This window comes from Diospyros lotus, chromosome 7 (genome assembly GCF_014633365.1).
Source record: "Diospyros lotus cultivar Yz01 chromosome 7, ASM1463336v1, whole genome shotgun sequence".
Taxonomy (NCBI): Eukaryota; Viridiplantae; Streptophyta; class Magnoliopsida; order Ericales; family Ebenaceae; genus Diospyros; species Diospyros lotus.
The window spans coordinates 28,080,659-28,096,816 of NC_068344.1; the positions used below are offsets into that span (position 1 = coordinate 28,080,659).

A 16,158-nucleotide genomic window follows, 5' to 3' on the forward strand; every position below is an offset into this window, starting at 1 on the left:
CTCCCAAGCCAGATGACCACGGGGCACCAGGTTTTAAGATACCTCTACGGGCATAATCACTCAAGTCATTCAGGCTACGAAGAAAGGTATAAGATATATGCAAGCTTAAATTTAATTTGGTGCACGACATAGTAACATAGGGATGAGATCACTGGCCTATGGTCATTGTCTAGCTTCCCTTAGTGTGCCTAACACATTCCACACAAATTTTAACATGCACGGAGTCGACACATTCCTTAACATTTACCACCATGGCTTAATCTTCCCCAAACTCTTCTTTTCATTTTTTTTTTTTTTTTTTTTTTTTTTTTTGATGATGGAATTGCTCACAAAGAGGTTTTAAGGGTGAAAGTCTATATAGGGACTTATGCATTTAACCTCCTGACACTTGTGCTCAAATAGTCGTCTAACATGGATAGTGAATCACTAAACCAAAATGAGTAGCATCACTATCTTTACTCGTTTCATCAAAATGGTACCAAATAAGATTCATCATTGATGGCATGTCTACCCAACAAATTTTTTTTTTTTTTTTTTTTTTTTTTGACGACCAAGTAGATTAACATATAATGCATGATTGGATCATCAAAACCATCCCCCCAAACTTAAAATGAGCCATTGTCCCAAGGGCTCGAAAGGCATTAAAAAGGAAGGAAGGCACCTGGGCAGAAGAGTCGGTGCATGGATGGCCGAAGTGAATCAATGGTCTTCGGGAGGTGGCGGCGGCTGTGACCGGAGTAGCTGGGCAAACATAGATCTCATCTCCTCGTGCTGGGTATGAAGGTCGGCTCTGAGAACATCCAAGCCTGCTTGCAGCATGTGAAATTGTCGATCTTGTTCCGCTCGATTGTCTTGGATTTGTGCTTGCATTGCCTCCAATGTGGGGCCAAAGTTGACCCCTCCAGGTCGGCGTCGGGGCGGTGGTCTCACTGCAGGTGGTGCTTCGGGTTCCATGTACTCCTCGGCTTCATCTTCCTCCTCGACCTCTGCTGCTGTGTCTCTCATGCGAGTTGCATGTCGGTATTGGGCAATCTGAGTATGTGACTGCCGAATAGTGTATAAATTGATCGGTGCGGGCTTCGTCTTGTCAAGCTCAGATGCGGATGTAGGTACTTTGGCTTGCTTGCATAATGCTGAGATGAGAGCGGGGAAGTAAATCCTTTTCTTATTTCCTTTGGTCAAGGCGAGGGCGACGATTTGGTGGAAAATACGCTCACCAAAATTTACTTCATATCCAGTGGTCAAGGCATAAAGAAGCTGCATCCGTGGAGGGTATATCTCTGTCATGTGTGAAGATGGAGCGATGTTAGAAGATAAGATGTAATGGAACATCTTCGCCTTGAGGTTAAGCTCATTATGGAGCACCACATTGTGGCTTGGCCACACCGGTGGGATGTCTTCATTAAAGCAAAGGCGAGCCACTTGATTCCAATCTTCTAGGTCCGCGAGATCTGCCCCCGCTGGCACTTGATAGAAGTTTTGAATGATGTCGGGACTGAATGGTACCCATACCCCGCGCACATAGGTATGGAAGGCATGAACTTCCTCATCATCATCGTCATCATCATCGTCACCTCCAAGGATGTTTTCATTGAAGTTGGCGAGGAATTCTCGAACCATGGAGGTATATATCTTGGGAGGCTTGGCACAAAATTTGAGCCACTGCTTGGCATGAATAACCTCAGAAACCCCAGTAACCGCAATGCTAGCCAAGTCAACTTCCCGCTCGCGGTGGAGAGGCCATGACTCTATCACTCGAGCTCGTTCTTCTGCTTTGGCAGTGAGGTAGATTGGATAGGGTGGCGGATCAACTCGCGGTCGCTTGGAAGTGTTTGAACTGGTTGCAACGGCTTTACCCTTATTTGCGGCTGGAGTGTAGCGGGTTTTGGGTGCCATCTTTGCTTGGGCTTGGTCCTGAAAGCACAAAATCAATCATGAGAATGAATAAGAGAAAGAATCAAATAATTCTTGGCTTGTTCGTTTTTTAGTTTTTTTTGTTTTTTTGTTTTTTTTGTTTTTTTGTTTTTTTGTTTTTTTTTTTTTAAGAATTAAATGTGTTGGAGAAGCCAAAGATGCCACAAGACCCCCCCCCCAAACTTAAGTTATTTCATTCCCTCAATTCCTAATGCAATGTGTGTGCAATTGTGTGGAGATGTGTGGTTGGGGCATTTGAACGAACACTTGGTGGGCATGCTGAGAGGACACATAGAAAATAGGGCTTAGGATCCATGAAATTTTCCCAAATAAAAGCATAGAAACAAGCAATAATTCAACCCCAACATCACCAACCACAACTTCATTACTCCCATTCACAAGCAACTCACCACCCATTTGCACAAAAACGTAGCAAATCGTGTAAACAAATGGATAATTAATTCACACATACCTTAAATGATGAAGGTGAAGGGAGTGGAGGGGGGGCTCTTGAGGGAGAGTGAGGAAAATTGGGCTGGGTGCTAGCTGGGAGAAGATGCGAAGGCGGGGGAGGGAGGAAAGGGAGAGTGAGAGCAAAATGAGGGGAGTAAAAAGCTAGGGGGGGTCGGCCTATTAAGGCCGACCCGCACAGCAGCGCAGCCGCGGCATGCATGCCGCGGCCGACCCGCTAGCCACAGCAACTTTGCTGTGGCGCGGTAAGGTCGCGGCATGCATGCCGCGGCCCGCCCGCGAGCAGCAGAAACTCTGCTGGCTCGCGCTTGCGGCCGCGGCATGCATGCCGCGGCTATGGCGCGAGCTACCCCTTTAAAATTTTTTTTTTTTTTTTTTTTTTTTAATTTTTTTTTTTATTTTTTTATTTATATAGCCTAGGCTCTAAGTGATAAACTCTCCTAACCAAGGCACTTTCTAACCTAGAACCTAACACTTTAAAACAAATGCAAAATAGAGAAAATAAAAGAAACAACAAATAAATAAAAATGAAAGGATAGAAAATTGGGTTGCCTCCCAAAAGCGCTTGTTTAGAGTCATTAGCTTGACTGTGCTGCTGCTCATTTCGGATTGCTCAATTCGGTGGATGTCTTTTCTTTGGCAAATTCCTCCCCAAGATACGGCTTGAGTCGCTGTCCATTCACCTTAAAAGTACCCTTGGTGTCGTGAGTGACATCAACAGCGCCATGTGAATAAACTTTGACAACAGTGAACGGCCCAGACCACCTTGAGCGCAACTTGCCTGGAAATAGCTTGAGACGTGAGTTGAATAATAACACTTTTTGCCCCACCTCAAATTGTTTTCTGTTTACATGCTGATCATGCCATTTCTTAGTTTTCTCCTTATATAATTTGGCATTCTCATAGGCCTCCAACCGGAACTCATCCATTTCATTTAGCTGTAGCAACCGTTTCTCACCAGCTTGCTTGAGATCAAAGTTCAGCTTCTTCATTGCCCAATATGCCCGGTGTTCTAGCTCAACAGGTAAGTGACATGCTTTGCCAAAAACGAGGCGATATGGGGACATACCAATTGGAGTTTTAAAGGCCGTTCTGTATGCCCATAATGCATCGTCCAACTTCTTAGACCAATCCTTTCGAGAAGTACTCACTGTAAGCTCAAGGATCTTCTTTATCTCCCTATTCGAAATTTCCACTTGGCCACTTGTTTGGGGGTGGTATGGCGTAGCAACTTTATGCCTTACCCCGTACTTCGCCAAAAGAGCTTCGAAATGCCGGTTACAAAAATGCTTCCCGCCATCACTGATAATGGCCCTAGGAGTTCCAAAACGAGTGAAGATGTTCGTTTTCAGAAAACTTACCACTGCTCGGCCATCGTTAGTTGGTAGTGCTACTGCTTCGACCCACTTGGAGACATAATCCACTGCCACTAGGATGTATAAATTGGAGAATGAGGATGGAAACGGCCCCATAAAGTCAATGCCCCAAACATCAAATAATTCAACCTCAAGAATGCCATGTAAGGGCATCTCGTGCTTCCTGGAGATGTTCCCCATTCTTTGGCATTTATCACATTTTTTTACCAAGGTATGAGCATCCTTAAATAGAGTTGGCCAATAAAACCCAGATTGGAGTACCTTAGCTGCTGTTTTTGTTGCTCCGAAATGTCCACCATAGGGGGAGGCATGACATTGCTCTAAGATCATCTCCATCTCATCTTCTGGAACACACCTCCGGATTACTTGATCTGCTCCTCTACGATAAAGGATGGGATCCTCCCAAAAATAGAATTTGAGCTCCGAAAAGAATTTTTTTCTTTGATGGTAATCATAATCAGGAGGTACAATGTTACTTGCAAGGTAATTGACATAGTCGGCATACCATGGTACCTCTGTTTCGCTGCTTGCTCGTTCCACTCTTAGAAGTTGCTCATCTGGAAATTTTTCATTAATATCCCCTGTTTCGGATTGATTTTGTTGCTCCAATCTTGAGAGGTGGTCGGCTACCACATTCTCACATCCTCTCTTATCTCGAATTTCCAAATCAAACTCTTGGAGAAGTAGGACCCAGCGGATTAGTCTTGGTTTTGCCTCTTTTTTTGAAAATAAATATTTCAGTGCGGCATGATCAGTATAAACAATCACCTTTGAACCAATGAGGTATGATCGAAATTTTTCGAAAGCAAAGACCACCGCTAATAGCTCTTTTTCTGTTGTGGCATAGTTCATTTGGGCATCATTGAGAGTCCGACTTGCATAGTAAATCACATGTACGACCTTGTCCCTTCGTTGTCCCAACACTGCCCCAACTGCATAGTCACTAGCATCACACATTAATTCGAACGGCATGTTCCAATCTGGTGCCACAATAATAGGTGCGGAAATTAACTTTTCCTTTAGAGTGGTAAATGATTTTAGGCACTCCTCAGAAAATGTAAATTTTACATCCTTCTCCAACAAGTTGCATAAAGGTTTTGTAATCTTGGAGAAATCCTTAATAAATCGTCTATAAAAACCGGCATGTCCCAAAAAACTGCGGATACCCTTGACGGATGTGGGTGGAGGAAGCTTCTCAATCACTTGAATTTTTGCCTTGTCAACTTCAATACCCCTAACTGAAATTCGGTGTCCCAATACAATTCCCTCTTGGACCATGAAGTGACATTTCTCCCAATTGAGCACCAAGTTTGTTTCTTCACAACGCTTCAAAACAAGTGTCAAGTTTTTTAAGCATTCGTCATATGAAGAACCAAAGACTGAAAAATCATCCATGAACACTTCAATAAATCTTTCTACCATATCAGAGAAGATTGACATCATACACCGCTGAAAAGTGGCAGGGGCATTGCACAAACCAAACGGCATCCGTCGGTAGGCGAATGTACCATATGGACAAGTGAACGTTGTCTTCTCTTGGTCTTCTGGAGCTATTGGAATTTGATTGTATCCCGAATAGCCATCAAGGAAACAATAGTGGGAATGACCTGCTAAGCGCTCCAACATTTGATCAATGAATGGTAGGGGAAAATGATCTTTTCGTGTTGCATCATTCAACTTACGATAGTCAATGCAAACCCGCCATCCGGTAATAGGTCGAACTGGAATGAGCTCATTATTTTCGTTCTTTTCCACTGTAATACCTCCCTTCTTAGGCACCACTTGAACCGGACTAACCCAAGCACTATCTGAGATAGAGTAGATAATTCCAGCATCTAGTAACTTCAGTACTTCAGCTCTAACCACTTCTTGTAGATGAGGATTTAGCCGTCGCTGATGTTGTACTACCGGCTTGTAAGTGTCTTCCATTAATATCTTGTGCATGCAAAGAGATGGGCTAATACCTTTTATATCAGCTATAGTCCATCCAAGAGCTGATTTATGTTCCCGAAGCACCCGGAGTAACTTTTCCTCTTCTTCTTGGTTAATGGACTTAGCAATGATAACTGGAAGAGTAGAGGACTCACCCAAATAGGCATACCGAAGATGGGATGGCAGCTGCTTTAGCTCTAATTTCGGAGCTTGTTGAATGGAAGGTAAAGGTCGTGGAGGTCCCGTGCCCAATGCTTTGTACTGCTTTCCCTTTTGAATAAGTTCAGATCTTTGCAAATATTTGACACATTCTTCAATCGTAGCCGAGTCGGTATCTTCAACTTGTGAGTGCATCACACATGCTTCCCAAGGATCTGATGGTTGATTCAAAGCGAATGTATTTTCTATCTCTTTGTCCAAAGTATCAATCTGAAAACAAGAATCTGAAGCCGTAGGAAATTTCAGTGCTTCAAACACATTAAAAGTGATTTGCTCATCATTCAGCCTTAACATGAGTTGTCCTTTTTGCACATCAATAAGAGCTCGTCCAGTAGCTAGAAAAGGTCGCCCCAAAATAAGGGGAATATCCCTATCTTCAGCCATATCCAAAATAATGAAATCTGCTGGAAATATAAACTTGTCCACTTTTACCAAGATATCTTCAACAATTCCACGTGGATGTTTCACGGACCGATCCGCTAGCTGCAATGACACCCTTGTAGGTTTTGCTTCACCTAAACCAAGCTTTTGAAAGATAGAGAATGGCATCAAATTAATGCTAGCACCCAAATCACATAAGGATCGTTCAAAATATAAGCTGCCAATGGTGCACGGGATGGTGAAACTCCCTGGGTCTTTCAACTTTGGTGGCAATTTATTTTGTAAAATGGCACTACACTCCTCTGTTAGCATCACGGTTTCATGCTCCTCAAGCTTCCTCTTGTTTGATAGAATCTCCTTCATAAATTTTGCATAGCTGGGCATTTGAGACAGAGCTTCAGCAAATGGGATATTGATATGTAGCCTCTTGAACACCTCCAAAAATTTCTCAAATTGTTTATCCAACTTGTGCTTGCGCAATCTTTGAGGAAATGGAATTGGTGGAACATAAGGCTTGATTGGTGATGAAACCACTTTTTCTTGTTCAGCTATATCTTCGGGCTCCTTATTCTCAGTTGCTATCTTCTTTTCGGCATCATTTTTCTTTTCCACACTTGGTCTTTTAACATGGATTTCCGGGAGTTGCACTCCACTCCTTGTAGTGATTGCATTTGCTTGCTCCTTAGGATTAACTTCAGTATTGCTTGGCCATGTGCCTTGTTGTCTCTCAGTAAGAATTTTAGCTAACTGCCCAATTTGAGTCTCTATATTTTTTATGGCTGCATCGGTCCGCTCACTTCGTTCTTGAAGTTTTGAAATTGCTTCTTCCCATCCTCCTTTTTCTTCATGTGGTCTTCCTTGTTTTGGTGGGTTTTGAACTCCCTGATTGTTGCCATATGAAAAATTAGGATGGTTTCTCCAGCTGGGATTGTATGTTGAAGAATATGGATTATTTTGTGGACGTTGAAAATTTTGTTGACGTGGGAAATTTTGCGCATAAGCAGCCTGCTCTGTCAGTGAATGATCCCTAACGGTCAATGGGCATTCGGATGACAGATGGTTTGCCCCACAAGTTACACAAACTGGAAGAGATCCTTGCACCATGTTAACTGATGGAGAGTATTTTAAGTTTTCCATCTGTTTTGAAAGAGCATCAATCTTGGCCAACATCAATGTATTCATATCCACTTCGTGTACTCCAGCTGCTCTCCTATTTGAACTTCTATCCGGCCACATTACAAATTGTTCACTCATTGTTTCATAAAGATCATGTAACTCTCCAGCCGATTTGTTTCTAATAGAACCTCCTGCTGTAGAATCAACCGTCGAACGGCTGTAAGGAGTTAACCCGGCATAGAAATAGTGATTTTGAGCTGGTAAAGAAAACCCATGATTTGGACACTTCCTTAGCAATTCTTTGTACCGTTCCCATGCTTCATGAAAGTTCTCAATTTCAGCTTGCTGGAAAGTCGAAATTTCATGCTTTAATTTGCTGATCTTGGCTGGTGGAAAATATTTAAGTGTGAACTTGTGAACCAAATCAGCCCATGTAGTGATGCTACCAGGTGATAGTGAATCCAACCACTCCCGAGCTTTGTCTTTCAAAGTATGAGGAAAAAGTCGCATCCTCATTGCTTCTTCGTTGATCCCTTGATACTTAAAGTTGCCACAATACTCTAGAAACCGAGAGAGATGGTAGTGTGGATTTTCATCACTTCTCCCATAGAATGGAATGTTGTTGGAGAACAAATTTATCACATCTGGTCTCAACTGGAAGTTATCGTGCCCATATGGAGGATAAACTATGCTCGACCGGTTCTCAACGACTGGAGGCATCATGAAATCCCCCATCAAGATATCTCTCTCATTGATCTCAACAGTACGCTCCACTTGAACAAGCTGATTTTCATTGTCGGCCATAATGCCTTGCTGTTGTTCCCTTTTTGCTCTTTGTTCACGACGCCTTTGATGAAAGGTTTGTTCAATCTCTGGATCAAACTCGACAAGATCAAGACGTTCTGAACGCCGCATGCACTATTTCAATCCTAACACAGCAAAAATTGAAATAATTCAGCGTCAAGAATAAGGAAAGCAACACAAGTGTTAAAGGTAATCTTAACTAAAATAGAAATCAAAAGAACTAATCCCCGGCAACGGCGCCAAAAACTTGTTCGCCTTTTTCTTTCCCGCAAGTGTACGGAATCGCAACAAGTAATATAATGATGAATCAAGTATCGTTCCCACGAGGATTAGCTTTTAATCCCTACTTTAACCAATATTAACTTTAATAAGTCACACACAATTAAAAGAATAATCAATAGAAGTTTTATATAAGTTAAAACTAACTCACCAAAAAGAAAACACAAAATAACTCTTTAGGTTTTAAATATAGAAATCTAATGCACTAGGGTTCATGAATCCACCTTAGTTCTATAATTGGTTTAATCTTCCAGTGATTGGGTTTTATAATTCTTGTTTTGAACTGAAAATCGATAATCCTAAGTTAATCAAAAGCCTCTCTCGATGGTCAATCGAATCTATGCTCACATATGAGATTAATTATCTCTAATTAATCTGCAAATATACAAACATGCATTTATCCACAATGATTATCAAAAATAAGATTTCACAAGGCATAACGGTATCTCTACCTATTATCGAACCTTATGTCATTTATTACCAAGTGCTAATCTATATTGAATCTCTCGAAAGCAATATAAATCACAAACACATTCTAATGGCGGCCAAGCATCAAAACGGAATTAATGCATAATAAAAGATCAACTCAAAAGACAAGAATAAAATAAAACCCAAATACTTTTAATTAAACCATCATTGAACTAGGTTTCATCAATCACCCTAGCCACAAAATACTTAGCCTAACATAGTTTCAACCAACGAAAGAATAATAAAAACGGAGTTCATGATGTTATAAAGAAGAAAGAACAGAAAAATAAAACCAAAAACCGAAGATCTTCAAGAAAATCTTCTCTTTTTGCCTCGACTTGCCGTCTTCTCCCTCTTCCAAAAGCTCCTTAATCTTTCTTAAATCAGCCTTTATATAGTTCTCTTTAGGTTATCAAAGTCCTACCCCTTGAAGGAGTCCATCTCTCTTTTATTTGGGCTGAAACGGGCTTAAAACGAGCTTAAACCGAAGCTTTGAACCTTACCGCGGTCCTACCGCGGTATGCTTGTTGCTGCAGACCCGTGAGCTCCAGAAAATAATTCCTAAAGCGGTCCTACAGCGGTATGCATACCGCTGTAAGACCGTGAGCTCCAGAGACTAAGTCTTATAGCGGTGCTACAGCGGTATGCATACCGCTATAAGCCCGCTAGCCTTCTTCTTTGGTCTCTTGCTTTATCATCTTCAACTTCTTGTTTTTGATACTCTTTTGCTTCTTTTTAATTCGAAACTCGACCATGCCTCCAAGCTTCATTTCACTCCCATCATGCACCAAAAATTACTCTTTTTGCTCCATGTCCGCTTTAACACATGCTTCACATCTACATAACCATATATAGAACCAAATCAAGTAGAAATCATGCCCATTGAATGTATAAATGCTAAGTTTATAGACCAAAATAAGTGTATAAAAGACACTTATCACTTGTCCTATAATAAATTTTTAAAAAATTTAATAAACAGTTTGATAAAATTCTTAAAATAATTTTCAGCTTATTTTGAGCATTTTTTATCTTGATTAAGAAAGTATTTTAATCTTATCTTGATACAATTTTATCTTTCTTATTTTAACAAATATTACCTAAATGATTGATGTATTTTAACTATAAAGTATATGAGTAGACTCACACATTGGGTGTATCAAAATATTTTTGGGCCTTGGGGAAAGTTTTATTGGTGAGTTTACATGTGACATATATCACAATAAATTGGTGATATATCTCTTCTATCGGTGGGTGAGAGAAAGAGTGTAATAGGCCTGTTTGTTGCATCTTAAAAACTATAACTTTTAGCTTCTAACTTCAAAAAAGTGAGAATGTAGTGTTTGTTTTAACTTGTAGAATTCTAGTTTATAGTTTCTACTAGTTTTTAGAAGGGATAGAAACTGGCTTTTTCAAAGTTGGGGTACTCCAACTTCTACAATTTCTGATTAAACAGTCACATTTTTATGACAATCTTGCCCCTATTTTTAATAAATAATTACTTTCCTGTCCACGCAATCAAGCGTCTCTCTTTTTCACCGCTATCTTCATTTTCAGATCTCTTCTTCTCTCTCGCCATCTCCCTTTCTCTCTATACACTAATTAATTTTTTTATAACACTTGAAACTTATACATATACACTAATTAATTTTTAAATTATCATTCTATAACTATTGAGGGTATTATGGATAATTATACAAAAATAAGTTATTTTACAGTTTATGGTATCAAACACCACAACTGTTAACTACAAGTTTTGAAAAGGTGCAACAAACAGATTCACAACTTATTCTAAGTTTTAGAAGCTATAATCTAATAAACTAAAAGTTATAATTTCTCTAATTAAGCTACAACAAATGAGGACAATGATTAGTGAGAAGTGGAAATTGATAGCGGCCACATTTGTCATAGTCGCCAGTGAGAGTTTGGACTGTCGGCTATGATGGATGGCTGCAAGCAAGGTGCGATGATATGTGATTACAAACAAAAGATAAAAATGTTTTTTTTTTTCTTTTAGGCATTTTTTAACGTGGGTATAAAGAGCAAAAAGGGTGATTCCATATAGAATTTCCCAACCAATCTCCCCTTGTACATCAAATATCTTTATCCAATATATTTTGGGATAAAGAGTCTGCATTAATGACATATATGCTCACCGTTTACCTGCATACGCCATTAATGTACCGACTAGGTTTACCTGGTCTGCCAAATATCATACAGAGAGATAGAGAGAGATTTTTTTTCTCCCTCTGAAAGTTCTTCGCGTATTATTTTGTATATGGTAATTGACGTACATCCATACATTGTCTCCAGTTCTAGAAGGACTCCAATTGTCTCATGATTTCTTCTTGCTTTTATTATATCTCTGTTAATTTGTCTGTCTTCTTGTTCTAGAAGGCATCGGCCGTGAATCTATGGTTGAAAAAGCAACATCAAGAATGGGCCACATATCCACAAAGGGTCAAAAAGACTCTCTCTCTCTCTCTCTCTCTCTCTCTCTCTCTCTCTCTCTCTCTCTCTCTCTATTTATATATATGCGTGTGTGTGTGTATGTATACCTTGTAAAGCTATATATATATATATATATATATACATCCAGATCCATTCTCACCCTAGAAGAATTCATCTAGGCTAGTTCTGTTCCATTTCTCTCTCTCTGTGGAAATGGATGATGAAAATTATGTCCAAGATGAAGAAGAGGCAGAGGAAGCAATCTCTCTCTGTGATTTTCCAATAACCAATGATCAAACTCAATTCGATGGAGTCTCAAAGTATCAAGAACGCCGATCAACCTCTGAACCCAGCGACTTCTTTGAGTTCTTCAACAATCTCACCTCCGAGATGTCTCATGCAGAAGACATCATTTTCTGTGGCAAGCTCGTGCCTTTCAAAGAACAACCCCTTTCCAATCATACCCACAAAACCACCAATGCCAGAGATCATAAACTGGCGAGCTTTCAGTCCCGCCGATCCGAGTCAATGTCCGAGTTGAAATCCTCTCAATCCAACAGTGCCAAGACCCGGGTCATGCGCGCCAGCCGCTCCATGGATTACCAAAAGTTACACAGAAATTTGAGCTCGAATTCTACGGCTTCTGAGATTCACCGGAACTCGTCTCTAAAGAGCTGCGGCAGCTACGATGGTTCTGGGCATAAGGTTTGGAAACCTCGGTGGTACGACTTGATGTTCGGACTGGCAAAGTTTCCGCCGGAGATGGAGCTGAAAGACATGAAGAGCCGGCAGGTCCGCCGCACGCCAACGGCGATGTTTCCGCCGTTGTACGACGGAGGGAGATTTCCGGTTAACCGGAGCACCCGGAAGGGCTCATCGTGGGGACTACTCAGGGTGCTGAGCTGCAAAGACCATGCGAGTGTTGCTGTAACGGCGTCGTTTGGTTGCATGCCCGGGACGTGAGAAGGAAGACCACGCAATCACGTGCCGCATGCACGTGACCTATACATCTACATAACGTAATGTTTCGTATAGGTGGAGGGCAAATCGGTCAGAATGAAAGTAGGGTTTCTGCTTGAAGTAGAGTTTGGACATTATTAAAACCTTGCGTAGAAGGGAAGATCGTGTACAGTGGCGTCCATGGTTGATGATGATGCCCTCTCATTTGATGACAAAGAGGGAGGCTTATGGAAATCACTAGGGTCCCAACAACGACATAAGAACCACATTTATTTCCATAAGATTACAGATTTTGGATTCTTCCTTTTATTTGTTCCACAAAGTTGGTAGATCCTCATTTATATATACATTTATATGCAATCTATGTGATATGCATGGTCATTTCACTATTTTTATGTTAGAAATAGACAAAATTATATATTATTTTGTTAATCTCTGAATTGACATGGTATTGACTATTGCAAGAATGTTATGTTGCCCCGGTAACATAATATATGTTCAATGAAATAACGTCTCCCCTTCCGAACACTCCCCGTTACACGGGTTACACGTTAGGTGCAAGAGAACAAATATGTTAACTATTGATCCTATGTATATATTAATTAAAATTGATGGGACATGGTCATTGTGCTGATCATAATTAAGCATTGGAAGATCAGCTCATATATGGACTAAATAACCTAACCCTTCCAGTCAGTTTGGCAACAAATTACTTTCACAACCGTGACCACATAAATTAGCAAATTGGTCATACATGCATAGCATTTACATATATGTGTGCCATCGAATTCGAAGGTAGATGGAGGGCACATTGGTCAGACCAAAATTGGGAAACTAATGGCTTGAAAGACAAGCTAGCTACCATGATAAGGGCTTGAGTATAACAGAAGATCATTGTAAAGCATAGAGTCCATAATATGTTTGGCTGATGGCCCATCCTCTCAGCTGGTTGATGTGTGTTTGTGAAGGAGATAGGGACAATGCATGGAGATCAGCTCTCAATACTTGTTCTGTCCACATGTTTTGATGAGTTTTCTGTTCGTTTGTTTGCCTCATAGTTGTTGGGCGCTCATAGTTGTTTTTCGTAATAAGTATGTATATATTGATGCATTTTTGACCACAGAAATGGACAGAATTGTACACAGCTTTTTATTTGTTTTATCAAGCTTTAATGGTTACATGCTCTACTTGTATACTGATTGCTTCTCCATTGATGGCCCATGATGATCAATGCAGTTGGGCATGCTGCTTCATAAGTACCATGGCAAGTCTAGATCAAATTTAAGTAGTTTCCATCATACACACACACAGTTTCGTATGGGTGATGATCAAGGGAAGAAAATGAATATATATATCATATATGTCCTCTGGGGTCTTGTGGACCATTATGATGCTCCATAATGGAGGTGCTTTATTATCTTGCAATATATGAGGCTTGGTTGCAAATTCACGCTTGCATCATTTGGCATGCTGCATGGATTATACTTAGGCCATGCTCAAGAATTAAAAGCCCCTCTCTGTTGTCTGTAGGGATTGTGCAATGAACCAAACTATACTCCAATCATATTGGACCAGTTTGCCAAAAGCCCATTATAAGATCTTGACTCCAACTCGACTAGATAAAACGTAATTAGGAATTATGTATGAAATAACCACATTTTCAAAGCAACCAATACTGACTAATAAGTTGTAATCATGATCATCCCCAAGTACGTGGCCATATTTTGCAACTAGTTTTCTCATCTCTACTCAAATCAGGATTAATGTATTGTTCCTGCGTCAACTGAAAAGACAAAACAAATCAAATTTTAAAATATTTTTTTAACAATAAAGGACTCAATTTTTAATATGTGTTGTGTAGAAATTGTGATGGATTGGATATGAGTTGGGTGTACATTCAATATGTTCATACCTTTTTTTTAATACACAATACACTGTTTGTTATTTAGTCTTTGATTTCTATCCTCATCGAGTGGGTGCTTGCTTGCTTAATTTAAATTCTTTTTAAAAAAATCAATTTATTCACTCATTATCTTAAATTTTCAATCAAAAATTAAGATAATTGGGTTTTTGAGTTAAAACTTAGCTGCCAATTGTCCAACGGAAGTGACTGACTGTGAGGTTAGATGGTAGCTAGCCAGTAGCCAACAACCAAACCACCTTGGCAGGCAGCAGTCTTGGCATAAGCCGGCTGGATCTAACCATGAATGCATGATTTGTTTAATATGGATGATTAAACAAAACAAACCTTGTAAAAGTAAATTAGAACATTTAGAATAAATGAATTGTCCTCCACTCCACTCCACTCCACACACATCCATTTTGCATTTGGCGCTCTTCCAAGCGATTCAAATTATAATCATCAAACCCCCTTTTGTAGGAAAAACAAAGCGCCATCAGATTATCATTTCACATCAATCTCGCTGATGAGACCCGAAAATCTTCTCCAACCCCACCGCCCCACCCAGAAGTGCACCGTCGGCTGCCCCATCCTCGACCGCCTTCTCTGCGGCGGCGTCCCCTGCAGCTCCATCACCGAGCTCGTCGCCGAGAGCGGCTCCGGCAAGACCCAACTCTGCCTCCAACTCCTCCTCTCCGCCCAGCTCCCGCCCTCCCACGGCGGCCTGGCCGCCTCCTCCCTCTTCCTCCACTCCGAGCTCCCCTTCCCCTCCCGCCGCCTCCGCCAACTCTCCCACTCCTTCCTCTCCTCCCACTCCCATCTCTTCCCTTCCCACGATCCCTGCGAGCGCATCTTCGTCCATCCACTATATTCTGCAGACCACCTGTTCGAGGTATTGCTCCGGGTCGATTCGCTGCTATCCAACCCTCCGATCCGGTTTCCCATCAAGTTGATTGTGATTGATTCGATTGCGGCGCTGTTCAGGTCCGAATTCGATAACAACCCTGGCGATCTGAAGAGGAGATCGTCTTTGTTTTTCAAAATTTCTAGCAAGTTGAAGTTCCAGGCGCATAGGTTTGGCGTTGCTGTTGTGGTCACCAACCAGGTGGTTGATTTCGTGGGATCATCCCAGGGTTTGGATGGGCTGAGGGTTGGGAATTTGGTTTATCTGTCTTCATCCGGGAGGCGGGTTTGTCCTGCTTTGGGACTGTCGTGGGCCAATTGTGTGAATTCAAGGTTGTTCTTGTCAAGAGATGAGGAGATAGTGGGTCAAGAGAATGGTGGTGTCGACGTAGCTGGTGATGATTGTGCACCAAGACGAACAAAGAGGCAAATCCGTGTCGTTTTTGCACCTCATTTGCCTGAATCATCTTGCGAGTTTGTGATCTTGAGAGAAGGGGTTTTTGGGCTTGAAAGATAATGGAGATGCTGGAATAAAGATGGTCTTTTTGTGTTCCTCTGGAAGTTGGGTCTGCGCTACTTATTACTATTACATGCCAAACAGTGGTTGATCGTATTGTCTATATTACACGAGCTTGGGATTGTAAGAGAACTGGGTTTTCTAGGTTGAAGACATTGGAAATCTCCGAAGAGACTTGATAAGATGGTGCGGAATGATATGCAAAGAATTTTGTTTCAACTATTTGAAGTGAAACAACTCAGTTACGACAGATCTTGTAGCCTTCACTTCTCTCCAGTCTTTTTGAGCACTTCTCTTCAAGCAGAACAATGAAATCTGAGAGAATTTTTATAAGTTTTGTGGGGTAGGTGTATATATGTAAAACTTCAATGCTGTAGTATTCACAAACACAGAGTGTGTTAATTTATTCAGTGCTACCCGATGCTTTCTTTCCCACACTTGTTGCCTTTTCTCCCTGTTTTCATTCTTTT

General features: G+C 41.0%; 3 protein-coding genes and 1 non-coding gene across 4 annotated transcripts; 3 read left to right on the forward strand and 1 right to left on the reverse strand.

Annotated features, from left to right (window-relative positions):
- Positions 1 to 406: 406 nt before the first annotated feature.
- On the reverse strand, positions 407 to 8,324 carry LOC127805646 (uncharacterized). The gene is made up of 3 exons (XM_052342396.1): positions 5,625 to 8,324; positions 3,047 to 5,531; positions 407 to 480 (listed from the first exon to the last, which is right to left on the reverse strand). The coding sequence occupies exons 1-3, from the start codon at positions 8,322 to 8,324 to the stop codon at positions 407 to 409; spliced, it is 5,259 nt and encodes a 1,752-aa protein (XP_052198356.1).
- On the forward strand, positions 7,678 to 7,784 carry LOC127807040 (small nucleolar RNA R71). Its single transcript, XR_008024577.1, has one exon. It is a non-coding gene; the product is annotated as a small nucleolar RNA R71 (small nucleolar RNA).
- A 3,297-nt stretch (positions 8,325 to 11,621) lies between the features above and the next one.
- On the forward strand, positions 11,622 to 12,371 carry LOC127805647 (uncharacterized). The gene has a single exon (XM_052342397.1). It carries the CDS (start codon positions 11,622 to 11,624, stop codon positions 12,369 to 12,371), a length of 750 nt encoding a protein of 249 aa, XP_052198357.1.
- A 2,199-nt stretch (positions 12,372 to 14,570) lies between these two features.
- On the forward strand, positions 14,571 to 16,125 carry LOC127806233 (DNA repair protein XRCC3 homolog). Its single transcript, XM_052343384.1, has one exon. The coding sequence runs from the start codon at positions 14,795 to 14,797 to the stop codon at positions 15,686 to 15,688; it is 894 nt and encodes a 297-aa protein (XP_052199344.1). The 5' UTR covers positions 14,571 to 14,794; the 3' UTR covers positions 15,689 to 16,125.
- Positions 16,126 to 16,158: the final 33 nt, after the last annotated feature.

What these genes read in the sequence shown, in the direction of transcription:
- LOC127805647 (XM_052342397.1), top strand. Translation starts at nt 11,622, where the DNA reads ATGGATGATGAAAATTATGTCCAAGATGAAGAAGAGGCAGAGGAAGCA.
- LOC127806233 (XM_052343384.1), top strand. Translation starts at nt 14,795, where the DNA reads ATGAGACCCGAAAATCTTCTCCAACCCCACCGCCCCACCCAGAAGTGC.
- LOC127805646 (XM_052342396.1), bottom strand. Translation starts at nt 8,324, where the DNA reads ATGCGGCGTTCAGAACGTCTTGATCTTGTCGAGTTTGATCCAGAGATT. An exon ending in ATCCTCATCTACAAGAAGTG is followed by an intron (nt 5,532 to 5,624) that starts GTTAGAGCTGAA and finishes GTGGTGCCTAAG; the next exon opens with AAGGGAGGTATTACAGTGGA. An exon ending in GAATGGACAGCGACTCAAGC is followed by an intron (nt 481 to 3,046) that starts CGTATCTTGGGG and finishes TGAATCTTATTT; the next exon opens with GGTACCATTTTGATGAAACG.